The sequence below is a fragment of the Danio rerio genome, chromosome 6 (genome assembly GCF_052040795.2).
Source record: "Danio rerio strain M-AB ecotype USA chromosome 6, GRCz13ab, whole genome shotgun sequence".
NCBI lineage: Eukaryota > Metazoa > Chordata > Actinopteri > Cypriniformes > Danionidae > Danio > Danio rerio.
The window spans coordinates 40046930-40071021 of record NC_141026.1 but is presented as its reverse complement, the minus strand read 5'-3'; the positions used below and the strand labels follow the sequence as shown (position 1 = coordinate 40071021).

The 24092-nt window shown below is 34.9% G+C and overlaps 2 protein-coding genes across 3 annotated transcripts in view; both read right to left on the bottom strand.

Annotated features, from left to right (window-relative positions):
- LOC147836428 (uncharacterized) overlaps positions 1-24092 on the bottom strand; it is a 719152-nt gene that overhangs the window by 169920 nt on the left and 525140 nt on the right. The gene's annotated exons all lie outside the window — the stretch shown is intronic.
- Positions 1-24092, bottom strand: part of oca2 (oculocutaneous albinism II) — a 178881-nt gene that overhangs the window by 147938 nt on the left and 6851 nt on the right. For both annotated transcript variants that reach the window (XR_015493936.1, XM_087257613.1), the window contains exons 3-9: positions 13488-13583; positions 8185-8358; positions 4737-4794; positions 4549-4621; positions 1752-1912; positions 482-564; positions 184-337 (exon numbers count right to left, since the gene is read on the bottom strand). Coding sequence is in view for 1 of the 2 variants with exons in the window: in XM_087257613.1 (XP_087113739.1) it covers positions 184-337; positions 482-564; positions 1752-1912; positions 4549-4621; positions 4737-4794; positions 8185-8358; positions 13488-13583 (799 nt within the window). In the remaining variant the exon portion in view is untranslated. The remainder of the gene's footprint in view (positions 1-183; positions 338-481; positions 565-1751; positions 1913-4548; positions 4622-4736; positions 4795-8184; positions 8359-13487; positions 13584-24092) is intronic.

Below are 24092 nucleotides of genomic sequence, written 5' to 3'. Positions count from 1 at the left end.
GGAGAGGCTTGAACCTGGAAACTGTGAAATGCGTCACAACTTAACAAGAGGATGGACGTGTCCACACAAAACTGACATGACGTCAGTGTGGCATGATCATGTTTAAAGGGATGAAATGTGATGATGAATCATAAAAAAAAAACACTAAACGGATTATCTTGTGGTGTGAAAATAAATTTTTACCTCAAAGATAATAAGCACGTAGACTCCTGCCAGGATCAGACCAGCGATGAGCACCTGTGTTTCCACCGTCACGTACAGCGACTGGTTAGTCATGGACAGAGGAACTACCTGATTGTCCAGCAGAAAGGCCTGAACGCTGATTTGAATAGGAGCGCTGGACAAAAAGAGATACGTTACATAGATGGAGACACACAACTGCATAAACCATGCTGTCAGGAACTACTGCAAATCATCATATAACAATGCATTTGGTTCAGGTTTTTGTTAGTTCATTACTGCAACTGATGCGTAATCGTACCTGCTAACCATTTCAAATGTCCTTGTTCTCAGAATTTGGTCACTTCGCTGGGAGTGCAGTGGTATGGTCCAATTATACAGCACCTGTTGAAAAGAAAACATTGTGAATGTTTAGAATAAATACATAAGAGAAAAAAGTTTTGTTTTTTTTTGTTTGTTTAATGTAATGTTTTTAGATTTCATATACTACATGAATAATAAAAAGCTTAGACAATTATGAGCTAAACCTTATAACAATATAACAACATGTGAAACTAAGTGGGATTTATTTTCAATACATTTTGAACAAAAATAAAATAAAATAAAATAAAATAAAATAAAAAAAATAAAATAAAATAAATATAAATAAAATAAATTAGGCGGGTCCTTCCGCTGCAGTGACCCCAGACAAATCAGGGTCTAAGTCGAATGAAAATGAATGAATGAATATTATAATATAGGCGGTGCATTCCACAGTGACGAGCCCTGAAAAATAAGGGACTAAACCTAAGGATCAAAGCCAAATCAACCAAATCAAATGAATAATAAAATATTATTTAATAAGCATAACTTTTTTCCACATTGAAACCAATATTAAATGTTTCTTTAGCATTAAATCAGCATGTTAAGATAATTGCTGAAAAAATATGTTCAAATTAAATATTTTTAAAAATTAATTTCAAACGGCAATATTTCACAAGTTTACTGTTTTATTTAAGTTTGATTACATTTGCACAAGAGTCCCTCTGTACATTTACACTGGACACATTATTATATATTAAAAAACTGAATTTATGAAGTGCTTCACACTGATGAGAGGGCTTGACAAACCGCCTGTAAAAACACTTTTCTCTTTCTTAAAAAATAAAAACACTCCCCTTTACGCTCTGAGCACTAAAAGTTCCTTTGTACAATTACCATTTCTTGTATGTATTGCCTCTTCTTGTTGAATCGTTGAATGCCTCCTCAATTGTAAGTCACTTTGGACAAAAGTATTTGCTATATGACTACATTTTAATGTCAACTAATCCAGAACAGCTGAAAACATTACTAACCCCAAATAATTTTAATTAAAGCATAAACAAACACACTTTTCAAGTTAAGTGTAAAAACAATATGAAGCAATAAATATATGGTTTTAAAATGAAGGCAAAAAGTTGTTTCCAATACATAATGGAAATCATGTATACAGTAAACTGAGGTGAAAAGCATCTTATTAACTGTCAAACTGCATTTAACATTAGCTGAATCTGCATTATTGATCTTTTTGGCTGTGCTGAAATGCATCTAACCTGCTGAGTTCTTCTCCGGCGAGGCCCGGCCTCCTCAGTCTGCTCCACCTGGATGAGAATATACTCCTGGGACTCTTGCACAGCCTCCATCCCTCCCAAAAATGGCCCACCGACTTGCAACTTCAGCAAGGAGTTGTCACGAAAATCAGTAAGATTCATGGCTACGGTGATCAGCTAGGTTAAGAAAAAACTTCCAAATGAAAATACACGACACAAAATATCCATCAAGCACTGGAGTAATTCACTTTAGTATTATCGGTCACCAATGACTTCTACTTCTAGCTGATGAACACCATTGTCTTACACTGAAATTGTATTCAAATTACTTTTCTATTTATTTCCTTCCTTCGGCTTAGCCCCTTTTTTATCAGGGGTTGCCACACCGGAATGACCCACCAACTATTCCAGCAAATGTTTTTCACGACAGATGCCCTTCCAGCAGTAACCCAGTACTGGGAAACACCCATACAACCACATTCACACAGACACTCATACACGATGGCCAATTTAGTTTATCTGATTCACTATAATGCATGTCATTGGACATGTGGGGCAAACCAAAGCACCCGAAGGAAACCCGTGCAAACACAGGGAGAACAAGCAAACACTCCACACAACAATGCCAACTGGGCCAATGAGGACTCAAACAAGGGACCTTCTTGCTGTGAGTCGATATCGTTAACCACTGGGCCACCGTGCCACCCTTTTCGAACTATTTTGTCTCAAAGTAACTTAGATACTCAAGAGTAATTTAATTATTGCCTCAATTCTAAAAACCCACTTGAACAATAGACATAGTCAACAGAAATTAAACTTTATTTATTTAAAATTGAGGCAAACAAAAGCATTAAGTTTTGTTTTAAAAAAATAACACTTTAGGCCTCTATTTTAATGATCTATGCACAAAATTTAAAGCACATGGTGCTAAAGCATTAAGGGCATCTCCAAATTCACTTTTTTAAGGACGGAAGGGTAGTGTTTATTCTCTTAAAGAGTTATATGTGTGTTTTGAGCATAACATGCTTTAAACCAATCAGTGTCTCATCTACAATTCCCTTTAAGGGTCAGATGTGTCGCCCAATAGTGCATTTCATATTTAAATGGCGGACTTTGCAAGTGAAAAAACAAAATACTTCAGTAGCGAGAAAACAATTAAACAGACCATCTTCAGCGCGAAGATAAAGAACGGGCCTCCTCCATTCGGCCCCTTTACTTTCTCTTTGCATTACTCCTTTACTTTCATGGATAAGGAAACAGTGTTGTATGCGCTCCACTAAAGATATCCATTAGCCTACATATATAATTTAATATGTTAAGCGCAAAGATTTGTTTCAAAACTGTTTCTAAATTAAATAAATTTCCAGCAAATTAATAAATAAACAATAATAACAAAGTGTGGTCAAAAAACTGAGTTATATCCAAACACGCGTCCTATTTTTATGCCACATATGAAACCACATACATCTCCAAAACCCATCAAGTGGAAATATCTAAATTTGTTTTTATTAAAACAAATGTAAATATGCATTTAATAAAAAATACTGCTAAGAATAATAATATTGTACAAATACTAACTGCCATAAATAAAATAAAAAAGACCAGCACACCCACGAGTGGATTTTCTATATAAACAACGTGGCACAAAACGTGAAAATTAGGGTTGCGCTGGTCTAAAAATAGCAACAAATAGCGCCAAACACTTCTTGCACCTTATTGCGCTGGGTGTATGATAGGGTCCTTACACTTAAAACAACATATGTTTCAAACTCAAATGATTTCAAAGTAATGAAACCATATTGCACATATATATTGACTTTAATTTTATAAAACATTTCATTGTTTCTTAAGCATGAACAATTCTGAGATAAACATATGATTTTTTGTGATTTTTAAAAAAAAATTAATTGTGACAAATATCAGAAAAACTAAAAAATATAACACAGCTTACTGTGGTTCTCTGAATGTAATTTCTCAATTTATTTTTTGTCTTAAATATATTAAATCGTCTTAATAAATGTAGATTTTTTTAAGTTTAAAAAAGCCAATAAAACAACAAAAAATGCAATTATTCTGCTTATCTGAATTGATTTATACAAAATTGTTGAATTGATGTTAGTATTTAGGCAGGTACATTATTTAAACCGCAATTAAATGAGCTAAAAATGAAAAAAAAAAAAAAGCTTTTTTTTTTCAGTGGAAAAATAATGTAATTACAGTAACTAGATACTTTGTTACTTATTACACCAACACTGGAAGTCAATGATGCCCAAGGTTTTTCATAACATCTTCCTCTGTGTTCAACAGATGAAATAAACTCATAACAGTTTGGAACAAGTGAAGGATGATAATGATGACAGATTTTAATGGGAGTGTTTTGGAAAACTTTGTCAAAAAGACGTCAGCCGGCCACCGTTTCAATTTCAGACAAACAATCACCAGCAGAAGGCACTTTGCATCACTTCAGTGCATTGTTCACTCTTCACATTCATCTCTACAGGACCCACAGTCTGCCGAAAGTATCAGGCAGATCTGTTGTTATGCACGGAGTCATAAGCAAGACTGTTTCCATGACACAAGCCGCTGTAAATAACAGATGGCGAGATTGTCACAGAAACGGAAATGAATTAGTGCAGCCCTTCAGTGCAATCTCCCGACCAAACAGAAAATCCCCGCAGGGTCTGAGGCGTTAGACAGTGGCAGCATACTATTTGACTTGTGCATTAATGACTCCTATTCATCCAGCCAATGCAAACAGAAACAATGCAGACTCTCTAAGACACACAAATGGGGAGGATACAGAAGCTCTCGGTGGATGAGACCGCCAGCATCCTCCAGGGGCTCTCCCGGTCGGGATACATGCTGAAAAACAGCTGATGATTCAGATAAATAGAGTTATTTTAGAGTGTCACTTAGGCAGATGACTGAAAACAATAGAATGCACGCTAAAGCACTTTGTTGATTAGGTCTGATTAATGGAGAACTTACTGAACACAGAACGACAATAACGAAGATGGTGATGAGTCTTGTCATCCCTAGGCAATATCTGTAAAAGCAAATTCAGACACTTGTTGTGATATCTACTTTGCAATAGAAAGAAAGCCATGTGCCAAAAAGTTACAGTTGCTTTTAGAGTTGATTTTGAGTTATGAAGCTATAGCTCTCGGCTTTTTGAGGCCAGATTTGATGACAGCTTGCGCCAGGGCAAACCCTCTTTTGGCATTAAAACTATTGTCAGGGTTTAGTAAGGACAAGCAGTGAAAGCAATCAAAAAACACTGTATTATAATCAAATGGTAGACAGCAAGGGTTTTTAAGTCACAACAAGACAGATAAATAATATACATAAATTAGAAATGTCTTATATTTTGTGGTTCATGTTTTATATATTGATGCTTTTGAATTGCATTATGGGACCTTGCTCTTTATTTCTCTCTTTACTTTTAACCTTGAAAATGTTAGAAAAAAGTGACTTTTATTAACATCTTTAAGTTTAATACATTCAACAAATGATTTCTGCTGCTTTTTCATACTTGCGTAAAATGAGCCGAAACAACAAAACGTTTGGGATTTTTTTGGGACAACTTAATTGTTTTATGTTCAATCCACTTATATTTGTTAAGTTGACTTAATTTATTTGTTTTGAATGAATCGTGTGGAACCCTGTATTTTTTACAGTGTAAAGTACAAAAACCTTGTATTTACCACCAGTAGATTTTCTGGTATTTTAGAGACGTATTTCTTGCTATATTATTTCTTATACATTAGGTTATTAATATCTTATACATTAAGTTTCAAACTACTGTAACTAAATGTCAATAAAAGTCACTTTGTTAAACTGTAGAGCAGAGTTTTCAACATCAAATGTCAATGGAGCAGAGATCAACATTCCATAATGCAATTCACAACCATATATAAATGGAAAACACTTGTGAATCACAAAATACGAAAACAATTAATAGATTTTTTTAGGGTGAAAAAAGTCAGCTTTAACTGAAAGTTGCTGAGACTTTATTACAGTATGTTGCTGTACTTCCAACTAAAACTGAATTTTAAGTTACTGTAGATGAGGGTTTTTTTTTACAACTCATTACCTTATAGCAAACTAACGGTAAGAAGGGTGAGATTAAAAGTCTTTTAGTTTACGCCATCAAACTGATGTCATCAGAGAAGCACCACCACTCCAAACACGAACGCAATGGTCAGAATTTGATTAAAGATTACCACAAATTTTTTTTTTTCAGTGGATTAACTTGCATGGATTAATCGTTCACCTAAAGAAGATCAATGTGCACTAGCAAAAGATCCATTAGCCCCTTTCACACAGACACTTTTTTTTTTACATACAGACTTTTTCAGTAAACTACTGGCAATTTTCCTGGAAAGGGATCATGTGTGAACAGGGCCTTTTTGAAAATACCGGTAAATTTGTTCTAGCAATTTTCCGGAAAGAGAAGTAACATTACAAGAAGTTTGCCAGAATGCTGCTCTGTGTAAACACAGAAGGAAAAATGCCGGAAAGAGTGCATTTAAGTTTAGAATTCACATCCGCGCTGTTTATGAAAATAAAAGCCCTTGATTATTTTTCAAAACACATTTAGCTGCTAGATGTTAACAAGAGAACGTTTCTGTGTTCCTTCTGAATGCCAGCTAAGTAAAAAATTATCAATAAAATGCTGATAAACGGCTGTTTGTTTACCTACAAGCTCTGCTTCAGTTGCTTTACGTGTGTGCTTGTGAAGGAGTGCTCCGGTGAGTGCCAATGCATACATATTATGTACATCTCGATATGCAAAAGTGTCCCTCCATATGTTTTGATCAAAGTTGTTCACAATACTTATCCATCCACAGAATTTTGTAATGTAGTCAGATTTGTAAACAGTAGCTGCGGTTTGCGCTTCTGCCTTTAAATGTCTCTAGGACAAAGCAGCTGCATGAATGCTAAAGCTTTAAATAAAAGTAAAACCATCAACAAAAGCCAGACCCCTTTTTTGTTAACAAATACAAGTGTAGTTGTTTAGAGGTCATTTCTGGTTAATGATGTCGGAATTTACTGGTATTTTGGAAAGGATGTGTGAATGGTCTTTTCTGGAAAAATCAAGAACATCCTTGCTTGTGTGAACAGCGTTTTTTAATTCACCGGTAAATTCGTTCCGGAAAGATTCCTGATATTTACTGCTATCAATATGTGAAAGGGGCAATTGTCAATTTTTGATTCCACGTGGACTTTAAGTACATTTTAAATATCACTTAAAAATGTGCAATTTTTTGTTGTATTTTTATTTTGGGGAAGCTTTTTATTCACAACAACACAGTAATGTACTTGTTGCCACTTAATAAATATAGCATATAACAGACAAATCGTTGTGCTTGACTTACTTTGTAATAATTGTTTCTGTTTTAAGATGTTTTAAAATTAAATGTGTTTTGTGATGCCACTTGATGCTAAATATCAGATATACAGTTGAAGTCAGAAATATTAGCCCCCCTGAATTATTAGCCCCCTGTTTGCTTATTTTTTTTTCCGCCAAATTCTGTTTAACAGAGAGAAGATTTTTTTCAACACATTTCTAAACATAATAGTTTTAATAACTCATTTCTTTATTTTTATCTTTGCCATGATGACAGTAAATAATATTTGACTAGATATATTTTCAAGACACTAGTATTCAGCTTAAAGTGACAATAAATGCTTATCTAGGTTAATTAGGTTAACTAGGCAAGTTAGGGTAATTAGGAGAGTTATTGTATAATTATGGTTTGTTCTGTAGAATATCAAAAAATATATATAGCTTTAAAGGGCTCATAATATTAATCTTAAAATGGCTTTTAATAAATTAAAAACTGCTTATTCTAGCCGAAATAAAACAAATAAGACTTTCTCCAGAAGAAAAAAATATTATCAGACAGCCTACTAAAATGTTCTATACTATACTAAATGTACTATAAAAAAAATTAAAAGGGGGCTAATAATTTTGACTTTAACTGTATAAACGACTGAGCCTGGTTTCTCTCAAGGTTTTATATTCTTCACTTTTGTTAATTGGTGAAGTTTTGTTCCTCACCACTGTCGCTACTGGCTTGATTGGTTTGGGACTTGTGAAACTGCGCATCGGTGGATTTGCTCTTCAGTATTTGGACTTTCAGCGGTGAAATTTAAACCACACTGTACTGAACTAAACTGAACTTTGACACAATCTACACTGTAAAAGTGCTATAGATATAAACATGAATTGAACTAAATATCAAAGAAGTTTCAGGTCTCTTTGATCAATAGAAATTGCAAAGACTAGCGTTTTTTTTTAAATAGAAAGTAATTGCAACAAGTTTACTGTCAAATTTGACCAGTGTAATGCATCGATGTTGAATAAAAGTATTCACTTCTTAAGAAAAAAAAATAACTTACTGACCACAATCTTTTAAACAGTATTTCATACCTGATGGGAAAAGAGAGTTTGAAGTAATTTTCACTCTTCTCCGGGGATGTAATGTGTGAGAGACTGGTGACCTCACTGCCCAGCCTGCACCTTCTCTCCAGTTCAGCAGAGCTCGCCTCCCACGATTCCTCTCCAGACCCCAGACTGGGCTCATGCAGAGTCATGTAGGTGATACTGCACAAAAACCACAAGTTAGACACTAACTAATGATCTGAGTTTGGGTGCAGCACAATTTGTTTAGTGGAAAAATGAACAAGTTTGACCTTGGAAATCTGTTTGAAACTATATTGGCTCCATTCAAAACTGGTAATAACCTGCATTTTCAATGATCTGTCCATAAGTGGACAAAGCTAAATATAAGTCTGAATTAGCTCTCAAATGTTTTGAGCTTATCAACTTTTGATGGATTCCAGAGGTAATCAAATAATCATTTGACCAGGATGGTTTGAAGGTGCAGACATTTTGCAAGAGGTGTTGCTAAAGAACACAATCCAGACAAGTTTAAACCTTTGCAGATGATAATCACATGTTTGGTTTGAAGAAAAAAAAATGTGAATAGCAAATATTCTCTTATTACACCTGATTCTAAATCCACAGGGTTCTGTGTAGTTTTGCGGCGTATTACTTTACCTTCTCTAAATTGTTTGTTAAACAAGTTTAATTGTAGACTATAATCTGCATGCTCATAAGATATACAGTCGATAAAGAAAGTATTCAAACCCTCATATATTTAACTCAGATTGTATTAATAGCACTTGATTAGGAAAGCCACACACCTGTCTTTATAAGACATCACATATCACAATGCATGTCAGAGCAAACGAGAATAGTGAGGTCAAAGGAACTACCTGGAGAGCTTAGAGACAAAATTGTGGCAAGGCACAGATCTGGCCAAGGTTACCAAAAACTTCAGGTTCCTAAGAGCACAGTAGCCTCCATGATCCTTAAATAGAAGACGAATACTTTAAATAGTAATACTTCAGAAGAAGAATACTTTAATCCAAACAGCAACTTTTTTTGCTGCCAGGCAGTGTATTGTGTTGAACATTTAAATTTTTCTCAGAAAATAGTTTTTTATAAACAATTATTATAAACAATAGGTGGGCCTTCCGTAGTCTGCTCTGTGTCATCAAAACAGTCCTCCGAGATCAAAGAGTAGCTGTTTTCATAAAGCTTGTATGGCTGCTTGCTATCAGTTGCCTCCATCTATTGCCTCTGTTAAGCAATGAGCAGAATGCTAATGCTGTTAGCGATGATACAGTGTACTCAGCTGGAATAATGTATCTTGCCGCTTATAATCAAGTCAAAAAATCCACAGTTATGTAGGCACTTTTATACTCATAGCTACAGGTTTATACTATTTGCCTGCAGAACTGCCTTAATCTTTCAACAAGGTACTGGAATTATTCCTCAGAGATTTTGGTCCATATTGACATGATAGCATCACGCAGTTGCTGCAGATTTGCTGGCTGCACATCCATGATGCGAGTCTCCCGTTCCACCACATTTCAAAGGTGCTCTTTTGGATTGAGATCTGGTTACTCTGAAGGCCATTTGAGTATTGTCATGTTCAAGAAACCAGTCTGAGATGATTTGCGCTTTCAAGGGAGTAAAAATGTATATTTTGTATGGATTAAAAACAACTTGATATTTGTTTTATTCATCTGTGTTTTCTTTCTTTATTCACTTAGCTTACTTTTAATTTATAAATTTTTTGCTTAATTTAATACTTTTATATTTAGTCTTTTTTGTTATTATTGTTTGCTTGTTTGTTTGCTTTTTTGTTTTTCTGTCATTTTTACTCATTTTTAGGCCCCTGACTCTTGAGAAAAACTTTAGTTGCAGTTTTCATACATAGACAAACAATTGATGCATTAAAATCTTGCGTCTGGTTACACTAGAATTTCTATTATCAATGATAATTCAAGTGTTACTCAATGAAAGATGAAATGCAATCTCATGAAAACAGGAATATTTAGCACTGAAGAGGACAATGTCATCCCAACAAAATTAATTTCAGGTATAATCCTTATGCGTATGCCTCTTCAAATATTGTTACATAATCGCTGGCTTTAGAGTTCTGTCAGGGATGCATGAGTGAATCAAGGACAAATGCTGAAAAAAAAAACTGCGTTTAGGCAAGACACTGCAGGTTAAGATGGCAAAAAAAAAAATAGCATTCATCACCAGCTGAATCATTACAATAAACATTTACAGCTTTTTATAAATTCTGTTTAAAATTTACAAAAGAAAAATGCAATTATATATGCATAGGACTAAATTATAAACATTAGATGAAGTTTAAAAGGTTTAAAAACTTTTTTTTTGAAGTTTTTTTTCCAAGTCACAGCAAGAAAGAACAAAAAATCTGATTTGTTTTGTAGAATAAAACATTGTATCTAATCAGAAATATTATATAAACAAATCCTTATCATCCATATCCTCATATAGCCTAGATATGAATAAAACTGTGAAGGTAAGTGCTGCTGAAGTGTAGATTTATGGCTCAGAGATTTATATTTATAAAAATACATATTGTAATTAAAACGTGACACTTAAAGAAAAAATAAAAAGTGTTTTTTTCTGCAGTGTCGCCCCTTAAACAAATTGACTTATTCAAGAGCTATTAAAGTTCATTCCTACATACCTAATAGCAATGTCTGATAAAATATACATATGGATATAAAACTGGGTATTAAAATATCATGGCTAACATTACCACACTCCTGACTGGTTGAGTGAACGGTGCTGTGAAAATCATATCTCAACAGCTGAGAGTGACGATAGTGAACTGCAAGCACTGTTTGCTTTAATTAAGACATACACAGAGGTCAAGACCACAAGGAAATAATAATGCCATACATTAAATGAAGAACTGTGTTTGTCTTCAACCTGGAAATATATAAAGTAATTGTTGAAAACAAAGGTCACAAAGGGATTTTTTCTCATTAGTGAACGAGTACAGGGTCAGTAATTGCAGAGATCAGGTATTGATGGCTGTTCTGCAAGAGCCTCTTTGACTATGCCAAGTCAACAGCTGTCAAATGATTAGTTAAAAAGACTTGTTCAACAATTGCACATGCTTAAGAAAATTTTGAATTATGTATATACAGTGCTCAGCATAAATGAGTACACCACATTTTAAAATTAATATTTGTATCCATTTCTAAATGAATATAGGCAATGTGTTTTGGTGCATTTAAACAAAACAGATTTAATAATTCATTCACTGAACATCTTTAAAATTGAAAGATTCTACATTTAAATTAATGAGAAATATTGCAAAAAAGATTACAACTGCAAAATTTCAACAAAATCAGTTTTTTTATTTTTGTTAGTTTGTTTCTCTCAATTTTTGCTATTTTTTAAAATCGTATTTCATTTTTTTCCCTAACATATAAATTATTGCGAAATATTGCAAAAAAAAAAAAATTTACAAACAGCAAAATTTCAACAAATAGTTTTTTGTTGTTTCTCTCAATTTTTGCAATTTTTAAAAATCATATTACCTATTTTTTCCTAAGATACAAATTTTTAACTACAAATTGTTGGACCGTTACCATAAACTATTTTGTTAGATTAGCTTCAGATTTGGCTTTAGCAGTGATTAATCTAATGTATATGCACAAATGTAATATTTTAAGGTATTCTATAGAAAATATTCATTTAAATGGAAGATTTGTGAGGGGTGTACTGATATATGGTGAGAACTGTATGTCATTAGTTGTTTTGATACATTCTTTTAAGTATTACATTTCTTTTTTACAGCTAAAATGCACTGTTTGACTCAAATATAAATACATTTTAAAAGTTTCATTTAATAATCTTAGACATTAAGATTTATATAACTTTTAGGAGTACTGACTAAATAATTAACTTACATATTGATTAAATTACTTTTCATACAAAGTAATTAGAAATGTATTATTACACTTTATTAAATTAGACCTGAACATTTCTACCCTGATGAAGACATGTAAGTAAAGGCTTTAATATTATCACGTACTGTTTGAGTGCCTTGAACTTATGATTGTGTTGTTTATCTTTATGAATCACTTATCTAAAGAGCAAGTATTTTTAAATATTTTAACAAACTTCCCAGCACTGCAAATAAATACCCTTTTATATGGTGAAGAGTAGAATGTTCATGTTAAATAATATGAAAGCAATGGAGAAGAACTGGATTATTAATTAATTTCATTATACCTTGGGAAATAGTCAGACATTTTTCCAGCCAATGAGAAATACCCAAATCAACTTTATCCAATGAAGTGTAGATAACTCAAAACTTACTGCAAGTTAATTCCAATCATTTGAAAAGAGTTTTGAACTCAGTGTTGAATGTAATTAAATACCTCATTACTTCAAATGGAGTAAGTTCACAGTTCTCTGTAGATTAATAGATTCGTTTTTGTTTTGTTTCGTTTTTTAACTTAGTTTTTATAGATTTTTAGGAACAAATAACCAGTAGTAACAAAACAAACAAACACAAAATAATAAAACATATATGCAAAAATGAACATACATACATACATACATACAGTACATACATACATACATACATATATGCGTACATGCATATATGCTTGTATATATGCAAATACATCCATTTCTCAAATGAACATCTATTAAATAAATAGATCAAATAAGTAATTGGAATATCTCCTAGATAAAGTACTTTGAATGATTTAGGAATATGAAGGTTAAAAATATCATTGATGGTGGAGTGCACAGTTTCCCAAAAACTGTTCATTCTTGAGCACTGCCAGAATACATGCGCATGATGTGCCTCTTTTACCCCACCTAATGATTGGTAGATTTTTTTTTTTTTTTTACTCAAATGGTTTGTAGTAATCGGTTTCCTCAAACGGTTTGAGTTACCTTAACTTATTGGGTTTTACAGTGTAATACAAATACTTTTTGTATTAAGCAGAAAAGCCACAACTCCAAAATTGTTTCAGGCTGATCCTCCAACAAGGATACAGTGGATAGGAATTGCAAAGGAGATGTACATATGGAGAGACTTAAGTTTAACTTAAGACTTGACAAGTGTTGGAAAAAATGGGCTGAGCACCTTTGCAAATAATATGTGAAAATATGCATCAAATGTATTGTGATTTGATACAGTAACCTCTATGACAATCACTTTGTTTCTTTTTCCCCCCTTTTTCTTTCTTAAATAAAAAAAGAGTAGAAAAATAACATAAGAGCAAGAAAGCAAATTTATTGAAGAACTGAAAACCACTGAAGCAATTGAGAACAGAAGAACACTGTGAAACTTTAAAGCCCCCATATAGACTCACCTATCATTTTGGGAGAACTTGAGAAGTGGTGTCCGCTCTGTGTGGTTTGCTTGGTTGGATTTGCCATTGAGGAGGTTTACCATGTTGAAGCTGTGCCTGTGAACAAGCAGAGAATTATTAAATCCCAGCGTGACTTCCGTCATAAATAACACCTCAGCCACATTTAGAAATCAATTCCTGGCATCCATTTTTAATGGCTCTCCTATAAAAACTGGCAGCTGAAATAAAATGGGACTCAAAGTCTTTGAGGAGCCCTGAAAGTCATCCCTCCATTTCAACCCCTATTTAGTCATCTTTACACCCCTATCAAACAATTCGTGACAATGCTTCAAGCAAGGTCTAAGCTGCATGATCATAACATAAATGTGGATTTACAAACATAAGTTGGACATCCACAAGATGAAATGCGTTTCTATAAGTCATCACTTTGAGCTGTTGTGTCCTCCTACAGCGTTCTGTTCTGTCAAGCTGTCTTGATGATTTAACAGGCACCTCAAAACCTGTCAGGGTGAAATCGGGCATCAGGTGGTTTACGGATTCACAGAAGCAAGAGTGTCATTTGGTTATGACAGGTTTAAGGACAATGGCACGCTGTTTATTGGGGCCTTGAACACTAAAATTATGTTCTGACCTTGGTTTACATACTATTAAACACGACGACACAATGAAATAAATCAAACAATTGTGTTGTGACTTTATCTTGTGCCAGTGACAGGTTTATGTAAAGCATGAATCCTCTACAGAAGCCACTATCACAGTGTTGTCATTTAAAAGTACTTATTTATAAATAAACATTTCACAGAGAGCCTATTTTAAATATGCAAATATATGATGGGGGCATCGCCACCAGTGACAATTGTGAAGTGCTTCGAAATGTGCATTTTGAATTCAATCTTTGATGTAATCGCAACTGAAAAAATGAAGAGAGGGTGGGGCATAGAGTAGCTCCTCCCCTTTAAAAAAACAGCCAATATCATTTTGTTTTTATCCCAGCTCTGCCATTGAGAGTGGTTAAGCTCAATCACAAGCGTCTTGAAGGGGGCAGGGCACGACAGATACTAGAGAGCATTTGATTGGTCAAGATTTGATGGAAAACTAAAGTATGATGTGACGTGAAAAAAAAAATTGTTAATCCATTCGGGAAGTAACAAACTGCTAGTTTTACTTGTTTATATCAGTTTTATGTTTTCTAAATGCATATTTTGTCTTTATTTTGGAGCACACTAGCTTAGATATCCTTAAAACTTATAGACAGAAACTAGCATTTACAACATTTGTACATTTTCATGGGACCTTTGAAAAATGTAACATGTACTATTATATCATGTGTCAATTATTACACTATACGATTGCTGTCCTTAAAGTTAATGGACTTCATTTACCAATCTTCTTTCTAAGAACAATCTATGCCATATACCCAACTTGTTCTTAAGCAGCAGAAATGTTTGCACCTGCATTCTTAGGAATGGCGAATCCTGTTTTTTAGGCCCTGCACACACTAACACAGGTATTTTCAAAACTGCACTTTTTTCTATGCGGTATTGCTGTTTGTCTATGTAAGCCCACCGAGCCTACACCACCCAACGTGTTTCAAGCTGGGATCGAACCAGCAACTCCTTTGTATGGGAGTCGGTTGCTCTAACAAGGAGTCTAAAGACCATAGACTATTGGAAAATTATTGGAAAATAACTGCACACCTTAGAATATTCATCACCTAAGAATCAAGTATTCAACAGCCATGTTATGTTGTAATGGCTTTGCAATGCAAGGATCATAAAAAACCTATATTAATATACTCTAGTACCAAATCAATATATTTCTGCATAGCTTGAGCCACTGATAGCATTCCCTCATCCAGTAATCACACATTATCCTCTCAGCCCCCTCAGACAAGGACAACTCTATTTACTGTAGTCATAAAGCAAACATTTCACATCTCATATACTCAATGACAACAGAAAAATATCAATAGGCGTCTCCAAATGAAGAGGGGGAAGAGAAAGGATTGGTTCTGAGCCATTTCTCAAAGAGTGCTGATATTTTTTGGGCCTGCCTGAATAGAGCAGATGGAAATCCCGAGAACTCGGCAAACTAACTTCTGGAGCCTCTTCAGTAATCTAATAATGGTGAGAAATTCTCTGTTTGTCATAATTAATGACAGTTTAAATGGGTTAAGTCCCTCTTATCTCCTCAGCTGGCTCTGAGTTGCTGTGTTATGTGTGAGTTATGGAGAGCCATTGCTGAATGCCAGAATAGATCAATGTTGTTCAGCACAGGCCAGACTATAGAGTCAAGCCCAGTCCAATTCTAACACATCGCTGGGCAAATCCCAAACCACAGCTGCTTAGCATTACAGAGGACTCAACCAACTCACCCAGTGCTGCAAACAGCTGGGATCTGTGTGTGTGTGTGTGTGTTTGTGTGTCTGTGTGTGTGCTCCAGACAAGACATAATAGCCATGGCCTCCAGGATATATCCTGGTGTTGAGTTTGGGCAAAAGGGAGATTAGACAGGATATTTCAAGGCCTTTAATCCCTTTCTCTGCAGTTACACAACAGAGAGGAGATTTGAAATGTTAGCTCACCGAATGCAGGATTTATAAATGAAGCAAAGCCTTCTCTTATTGTGCCTGGATCTGAGTGCGTGAGGTCCAGATGAGAATAAAACGAAAGAGGCGGGGAGTACATAACCCAGCTGGACACCTACCATCCTGCTACAGGGATGGTGTAAGCTGACTAGAATACAAGTCTAATTTAATGTTATCTGAGACACTCAGATCTGTTTTATCAAAGTATTAAAAACTGCAATTTATTTTATGCTGTGTAAGAAAGTGAAACTGTTTTAAAAGTCTTTTTTTATTTACCTTTTTGTATCAAAAGTCTGATGTCGGTAGGATTTTATTTATGTTTGTATTGTATTTTGAAATTAACTGCTTTCTAGTTTGAATATATAACAATAAAACAAGTTATATTCATTAAACAATTCTGTGAGACAAAATTTATCATAGTACCCACATAAATACAAAAAAGCAAAACAGTTTAAAAACATAAAATGATTAAACATGATAAAAATAATGTTTTTAAAAATAATTATTTTCCAATGATTTTGGAAGGATTATGTGACCGTTCAGACAGGTAATGGTGCTTAAATTTTAGCTTTATCACCAAAAAAAGGAATTGCATTATAATATGTAAAAAAAAAGACTTTTTAAAAATCGACTTGCAAAAGTAAACTTTTTGCAATAATATTTCACATTAAAATAACATTTATATAGTATTTCATTGCTAGTGATGCAGATGTGCTGCTCCTGCTCTCAGTGTGAATCCTGCTTGTTTACATTGTCGGCAGCTAGCTCTCTGCAACTCTCACATGGTCGCCCACTAAAGCTAAGCAGGACTGCGCCCGTCACTACCTGAATGCGAGACCACATGGGAAAGCTAGGTTGCTGCCAGAAGTAGTGTTAGTGAGGCCAGCAGGGGTGCTCAACCTGTGTTCTGTGTGGGTCCTAACGCCTCAGTATAGTGAAGGGGACTCTATACTGCTCAGTGAGTTCCGACGTTAAACGAGGTCCTGACTCTCTGTGGTCGTTAAAAATCCCAGGATGTTCTTCGATAAAGAGTAGGGGTTCAACCCAAATTTGCCATCATGGCCTCCTAATCATCCTCATATCATAATTGGCTTCATCAACTCCTCTCCACCAATCAGCTTATGTGTGGTCTGGCACAATATGGCTGCCGTTGCGTCATCCAGGTGGATGCTGCACACTGGTGGTGGATGAGGAGATTCCCCCCTCATATGTAAAGTGCTTTGAGTGTCTAGAAAAGCACTATATAAATATAAGGAATTATTATTTATTATTATTACATGAATGGTGATTAAATACACGCCGCTCAAAAGATTTCTTGGGTGATTCTAACATATCACTCAAGTTGTCTCTTTACATTGTTTCCAGTTCCAAATTCTCTTATTTATTATTTAGAATAATAACTGTAAAATAAGAATAAAAATATGAATGATGATTGGGTGACGGGGTGGCGCAGTGGGTAGCACGATCACCTCACACCTCACCTAAGAGGGAATAAATGAGAGAACAAATAAACATAATTATGAAACTTTCTTCATAATTAAATAATGAAACATTTCCCATAGGACAAAAGAGGGAACAAACAACTATTGAAATGGATATATGGTAGCAGAATGCATGTGATGTGATCAGCTGATGTGATTGAGAGCAGTGGTTATCATTACAGAGCAGGCGATCACAAGACCACAAGCAGATGTCATCTCACGCCTCACTAACAATACATCACGTGACGGCTGATCTAAAACTCCCCTCTTTAATCCCGAAAGTGTCAACCTCAAGCTTCAGATTAAGACCTCCATTATCATATTCTACCATACTGTCTCTCACACACACATTTTCCCTCACATATGCACACATTTAAAGTGACGTTACTACAGCAATGTGACTCCACATGTGAGCTCCAATCCTCTTTAGAGTCGATTAGCAGCTGTTTCACACAGAAAAGCTCTCACTAAGGGTTCTGGAGGCCTTATCTGCCAAATGCGTTCAACTGAATGTCAGCCATAATACCGCAAGTGCACTGTTACAATGAATTTGTAAAGCATATCTCACATTAAGATTCTTTTCCAGTAAATTAATCATTTTCCCAGCGCAAGGTTTCTCAGAAATATTCTAAAGGTGGCATATGCTATTTTTAAATGTTAAAATCTTTCTTTCTGCAGCAGTTTAACTTGCAGAGACAACTACTGTATAAGTAATTCATAGACCGAACCCCCTGAAGAGTGTTAACAATGCGGCACAAACAAAACATTGTTCTTTTTGTTTGTGCTCGACTACTGGCGCAGACAAACGAGTGTGTTTGAGAAAAGAGAGCTGTCAAGTAGAGTTCTTTACAAGTCCACTTCTGCATTTTGTGTGTGTATACTGATTTTGGTGGTTTACAAGGACAGTTTTTTTTTTTTGTTTAACAACACTAGTTGTTCTTTATTGCCTTACTTATTACATGCCTGAAGTCTTCATTCATAATTCAAAGAGCTTAAAAATCATACCTAAAGTCTTTTGACATTCAGATATTTCCACAAGTTTCCTGTGATGGTTGTTTTTAATGGTAGAGCCATATAATAAGCAATTTTTACCAGTATAAAATACATTATGCCTATGGAGAGTCACTGGAAACCACCAATATCAACATTTACTTCACTGGAAATGAGGTAAATAGTGATGAGGTAAATAGTAAATCTGCAGACATCTTTAGATAATCTATGATTTATTAGGTTACCAATTCGTTTTATTGCTCACAAATATGCACTAGCACAGGGGTGCCCACACCTTATATTTATATATTATAAAACCAAATATCATTATGAGCCATAGGCCGAAGGTAAATATGGAAATGCTTGTAGTTTCTGCCAACCCGACTCTACACCATAACTTTTCAATCCAGATTGATGGGGCAACCATTACTGCATCCAAAATGGTGAAAAGCCTTGGAGTAACGATTGATGACCAACTAAACTTCTCTGAAAGAGAAAACATCAGAAAGACCCGACCCTTCTTATCTGAACATGCAGCTCAACTCCTTGTTCAAGCTCTTGTTCTCTCCAAACTGGATTACTGCAACTCTCTACTAGCTGGGCTTCCAGCTAACTCTATCAAGCCTCTTCAGCTGCTCCAGAATGCAGCAGCACGAGTGGTCTTCAATGAACCTAAACGAGCACATGTCACTCCGCTACTAGTCCGTTTGCACTGGCTGCCAGTTGCTGCTCGCATCAAATTCAAAGCTCTGATGTTTGCCTACAAAGTAACTTCTGGCCTTGCTCCTTCTTATCTGCTCTCACTTCTACAGATCTATGTGCCCTCCAGAAACTTGCGTTCTGTGAATGAACGTCGCCTCGTGGTTCCATCCCAAAGAGGGAAGAAATCACTTTCGCGAACGCTCACGCTTAATCTGCCCAGTTGGTGGAATGAACTCCCTAACTGCATCAGAACAGCAGAGTCACTCGCTATTTTCAAGAAACGACTAAAAACTCAACTATTTAGTCTCCACTTCACTTCCTAATCTGCAATTGCCTCTCTGGATATCACACTAACTGTACCAAAAAAGAAATAAAAAATACTAATACTACTAATACTTTCCTTCTTAGACTTTACAGACCTGAAACTTGCCTATAGCACTTATTCATTGTTGCTCTTATAGTTGTGTAAATTGCTTCCTTGTCCTCATTTGTAAGTCGCTTTGGATAAAAGCGTCTGCTAAATGACTAAATGTAAATCTAAATATACCAAACTATTACTGCTCAAGAAAAGGAAGGGAATACTTAAACTAAATCTGATTCATTTACCATATTTAATTGAAACATTTCATTTTAGTTAGCTTTTAACAATAAAACAAACAAACAAACAAAAGGTTACAATAGATTTGTAGAAATCACAATCTCAGATGGGATGGTGGGCCAAATCAAAGGTTACTATTGGCCGACTTTGGCCTGTGGACCCTATTTTGGGCATCTCTGCACTAGCAGATCTCTGGTGAAAAATAGTTCAAGAATTTGATTCTGCATCTATTCTAAGATTTTCAGAACGCTAATCTCTCTTGAAGCACTTCTGAGTTTGGTATTCAACAGAGGATGGCATTGGATGTCTTGCAGACAACTGTACTTTGCTTGTATTCAATTCCTTACAAATACCACGTAAACCTAAATTAATCATTAATAACGTTAGGGATGGTTTCAGCGAGTTTTTAAAAAGTGTTCAAAGTGAGCTGTGTGTGATTATTTATATATATATATATATATATATATATATATATATATATATATATATATATATATATATATATATATATATATATATATGTATATATATTAGGGATGTAACGGTATTGTAAATACCGTCATACCGCAATATTAATTTTTTTCGATATTATCGAAGTCGCATGACTCGGTAAAACTATAGGTCTTCTGAGAAAATTTGCTCAGGCGAATGAAGCGAACGGGACGTAGCTGAAACTACATTTCCCATCAGCCCAGGCGTGGCCATAATCCTTTGCGGTCTGTTGTCGCTACAGATCCAGTAATGCAGAAATGGAGTGTGCTGCTAGTAGCGGAGATGAAAAAAAGATGGAAATGATCGAACCTAAAGCGGGTGTTGTCGCTGCGCGCGTGCTGAATAGCGGTGCTGTCGCGCGCGTTCTGATCAGCTGTGTTGTGGCGCACGTATTGTAAAGCGCCGAGGGGGGGTTGAGCACGCATATTCAAGAGAGGTGTTGTCGCGCGCCTACTGAAGGGCTGGATTGGACGGAGGTTGTGTCGCGTCGCGGGGGCACTTTTGATCGTTTTGGAAGGGCATTTTCTATCCAAGACTAAAAAGGGCATGCGCACTGCACAGGTTGAGCCCTATGTGTGCACGTGCCTGCAAGTTGGGGAATACGACTAATAACAGTCATGGGGACTGCAGAAACACAGCACACTGTTCAGATTGATGCAGACATTGACTTGTACCGCAAAGAGATCTCTATCTCACTCATGGTTTGTCTTCTCAAGTGGGGGAAAGACAATGCACAACGTTACCCCACTGCTGTCAACATGGGCCAAGTCATATCTCTCTTGTCCCAGAAACCTCAGTCCCAAATGAGAGGGTTTTTTTCTGTTGCAGGGGACATTGTAAATACCCAGAGATACCAGCTTTTACCAGATTGTAATTATATGATAATTTTCCTTTAAACCCATCTCTATCTAAGTGAGTGAGTGATTAAATGTTGAATGTGATGAGTTTTCAACAATACTAAATTGAAACTTTATTTTTTTTACATGGTTTAATAATTTTTTTGTTATCAAAATTGAAGTTAGTGTTTCAAAGCTTACAGATTGATGGCTAATTTGTATGTCATTGACACTTTTGGCACTTTTTTGGAGTATTTTCAAAAGTTTTTTTTTTCCTGTAAATGATTCAATAAATACCGTACCGTGACATTCATACCGAGGTATAACCGAACCGTGAAATTCTGATACCGTTACATCCCTAATATATATATATATATATATATATATATATATATATATATATATATATATATATATATATATATATATATTAAGGGTGTCACGATTTCGATTTTAATCGAAAATCGATCGAAATTTATGCTCGATTTCGATTATCGAATCAAAAAATAGAATCGTCGATGCTGCCACGCCCCCATGTCACGTCAGCTTGGCTTCCCAAGCGGGAAAAAACACGCTTGTTGAAGTGCTTGTTAAACTGTGCAGACAGGAGATCCGTCGACAGAGCTTAAACCTTCAGGACTCGACAATAAGGACTGCCCGATAGCCCGGAGCCAGCGTGCGAGACGCTCAGGCCAGAGTACAGTGCTGCCTCACACATAGACGTTTGTTTCGGAATCTGTCTCGTTTCCCCCGTTAGTTTGTTTGGCATATATCCAGCAGTTGCTCGCATCCGCGCCAAATCAGTCCGAGATCCCCTGAATGAGACGGTCTCTGCCCTACTAAGCGAATCGATTGTAGTGAAAAAACAAAATAATGCAACAAACTAATGACCCAGGCTATATCACAGTGTATTATGATTATGTAATAGCCATATATACGGCTATATAAAGAGAGAATGATGAGCAGGGCGAGATGTCATTCTTACCGGTAAATGCGAAAGTGAAAGCATGCTGAAATATTACCGAGAGCTGTTTATCCAGCCTGATCTCGGTTTATCCATCAGGGAAATTGACCGAAATTACTATCTGTTAATTTTTCCATATTTTAATCGTATAATATGTTGTATTAGGCCTGTCCAAGGCTGCAATTATTTCATCATAAATACAAATTATGAAATGTTGCACTATAAAATAACTGTTCAAAAGTAGTTTATTATTTAATTTATTCATTTATTCCAGTGATTTTAAAGATGAAATTTCAGCTTCATTACTCCAGTCACATGATCCTTCAGAAATCACTAATATTAATTATTATTATATTTATTAATGGTAATAGTAATAAAAGCAATAATGTCTGGAGTAATAATTTTATTTGAAACTACATACAATAACAAAGTAATTATTTAAAATTTTGATAAATATTTAACAATTTAACAATTTTTACATTTAATAAATATAGCCTTGATGAACTGAATAAGTTTTCTTAAAAACATTTAAAAAATTACTGTAAATATATATACAGTGGAAGTCAGAATTATTAGCCCCCTTTGTTGTTTTTTTCTTTTTAAAATATTTCCTAAATTATGTTTAACAGAGCAAGGAAATGTTGATAGTATGTCTGATAAGATTTTTTCCTCTGAACAAAGTCTTATTTGTTTTATTTTGGCTAGAATAAAAGCAGTTCTAAATTTTTTATAAACTATTTTAAGGTCAAATTTATTAGCCCCTTAGGCTAATTGTTTTTCAGACTGTCTCCAGAACAAACCATCGTTATACAATAACTTGCCTAATTACCCTAGCCTGCCTGGTTAACCTAATTAAACTAGTTAAGACTGCTTCAATGTTTTACTTTCACACTAGTACTTAGTCATTTTAGCAAACACCTCAGATATTGTTGGCTGGTTCCTGTTGGTTGTGCACCTTTTTTTACCGACGCCATAATAACGACACAGATCACTGCCTATTCACAAGAAAAAAGTGATTGACAGGTGGTAATTATGTGTGTAACTTGCCTTTATTCATTTACTGTATGATTTGTTTATGGGTAAAACAAAGACCATACAGGTCAGGTAGTTTAAACTGTAGGCTACAAATAATTAATTTGTTATTAATTAATTAATTATTCATAATTGAAAATCGAATCGAATCGTGATTTAAGAATCGAAAATGTAATCGAATCGAGAATTTGGAGAATCGTGACACCCCTAATATATATATATATATATATATATATATATATATATATATATATATATATATATATATATATATATATTTATTTATTTATATATATATATATATATATATATATATATATATATATATATATATATATATATATATATATACTGTATATATATATATATATATATATATATAAAGTCAACTTACAAGACTCGTAGAAATAAACAAGTGCTTTTCCTTGTAAGCATTTGAGTGCACGGTTAAAAAGAGCGCCATCTGTTATTAAAATCTAAGCTCAGTATATGTAAACACAGGCATCTTTCAGATGAGACATTAAACCAAGGTCCCGACTCTATGTGGTCATTAAAAGTCCCCTGGATGTCCTTTCTAAAAAGAGAAGAAGTTTAACCCCGTCATCCTGGCCAAATTTGCCTCCTAACCATCCACATATCATAATTGGCTTCATCACTCTGTCTCCTCTCCACCAATCAGCTGTTGTGTGGTGTGCGGTCTGGCGCAATATGGCTACCCTTGCGTCATCCAGGTGGATGCTGCACACTGGTGGTGGATGAAGAGATCACCCCCAATGTGTAAAACACTTCGAGTGTTTAGGAAAAGTGCTATATAAATGTAAGGAATTATTCTTATTAAACCAAACGATAGAGGTTTCCCAAAGTTGTAGTGAAAAAAGACTTTACGTTGCCTTCCTTCTGATCTCAACAGTACGAAAGAGTGG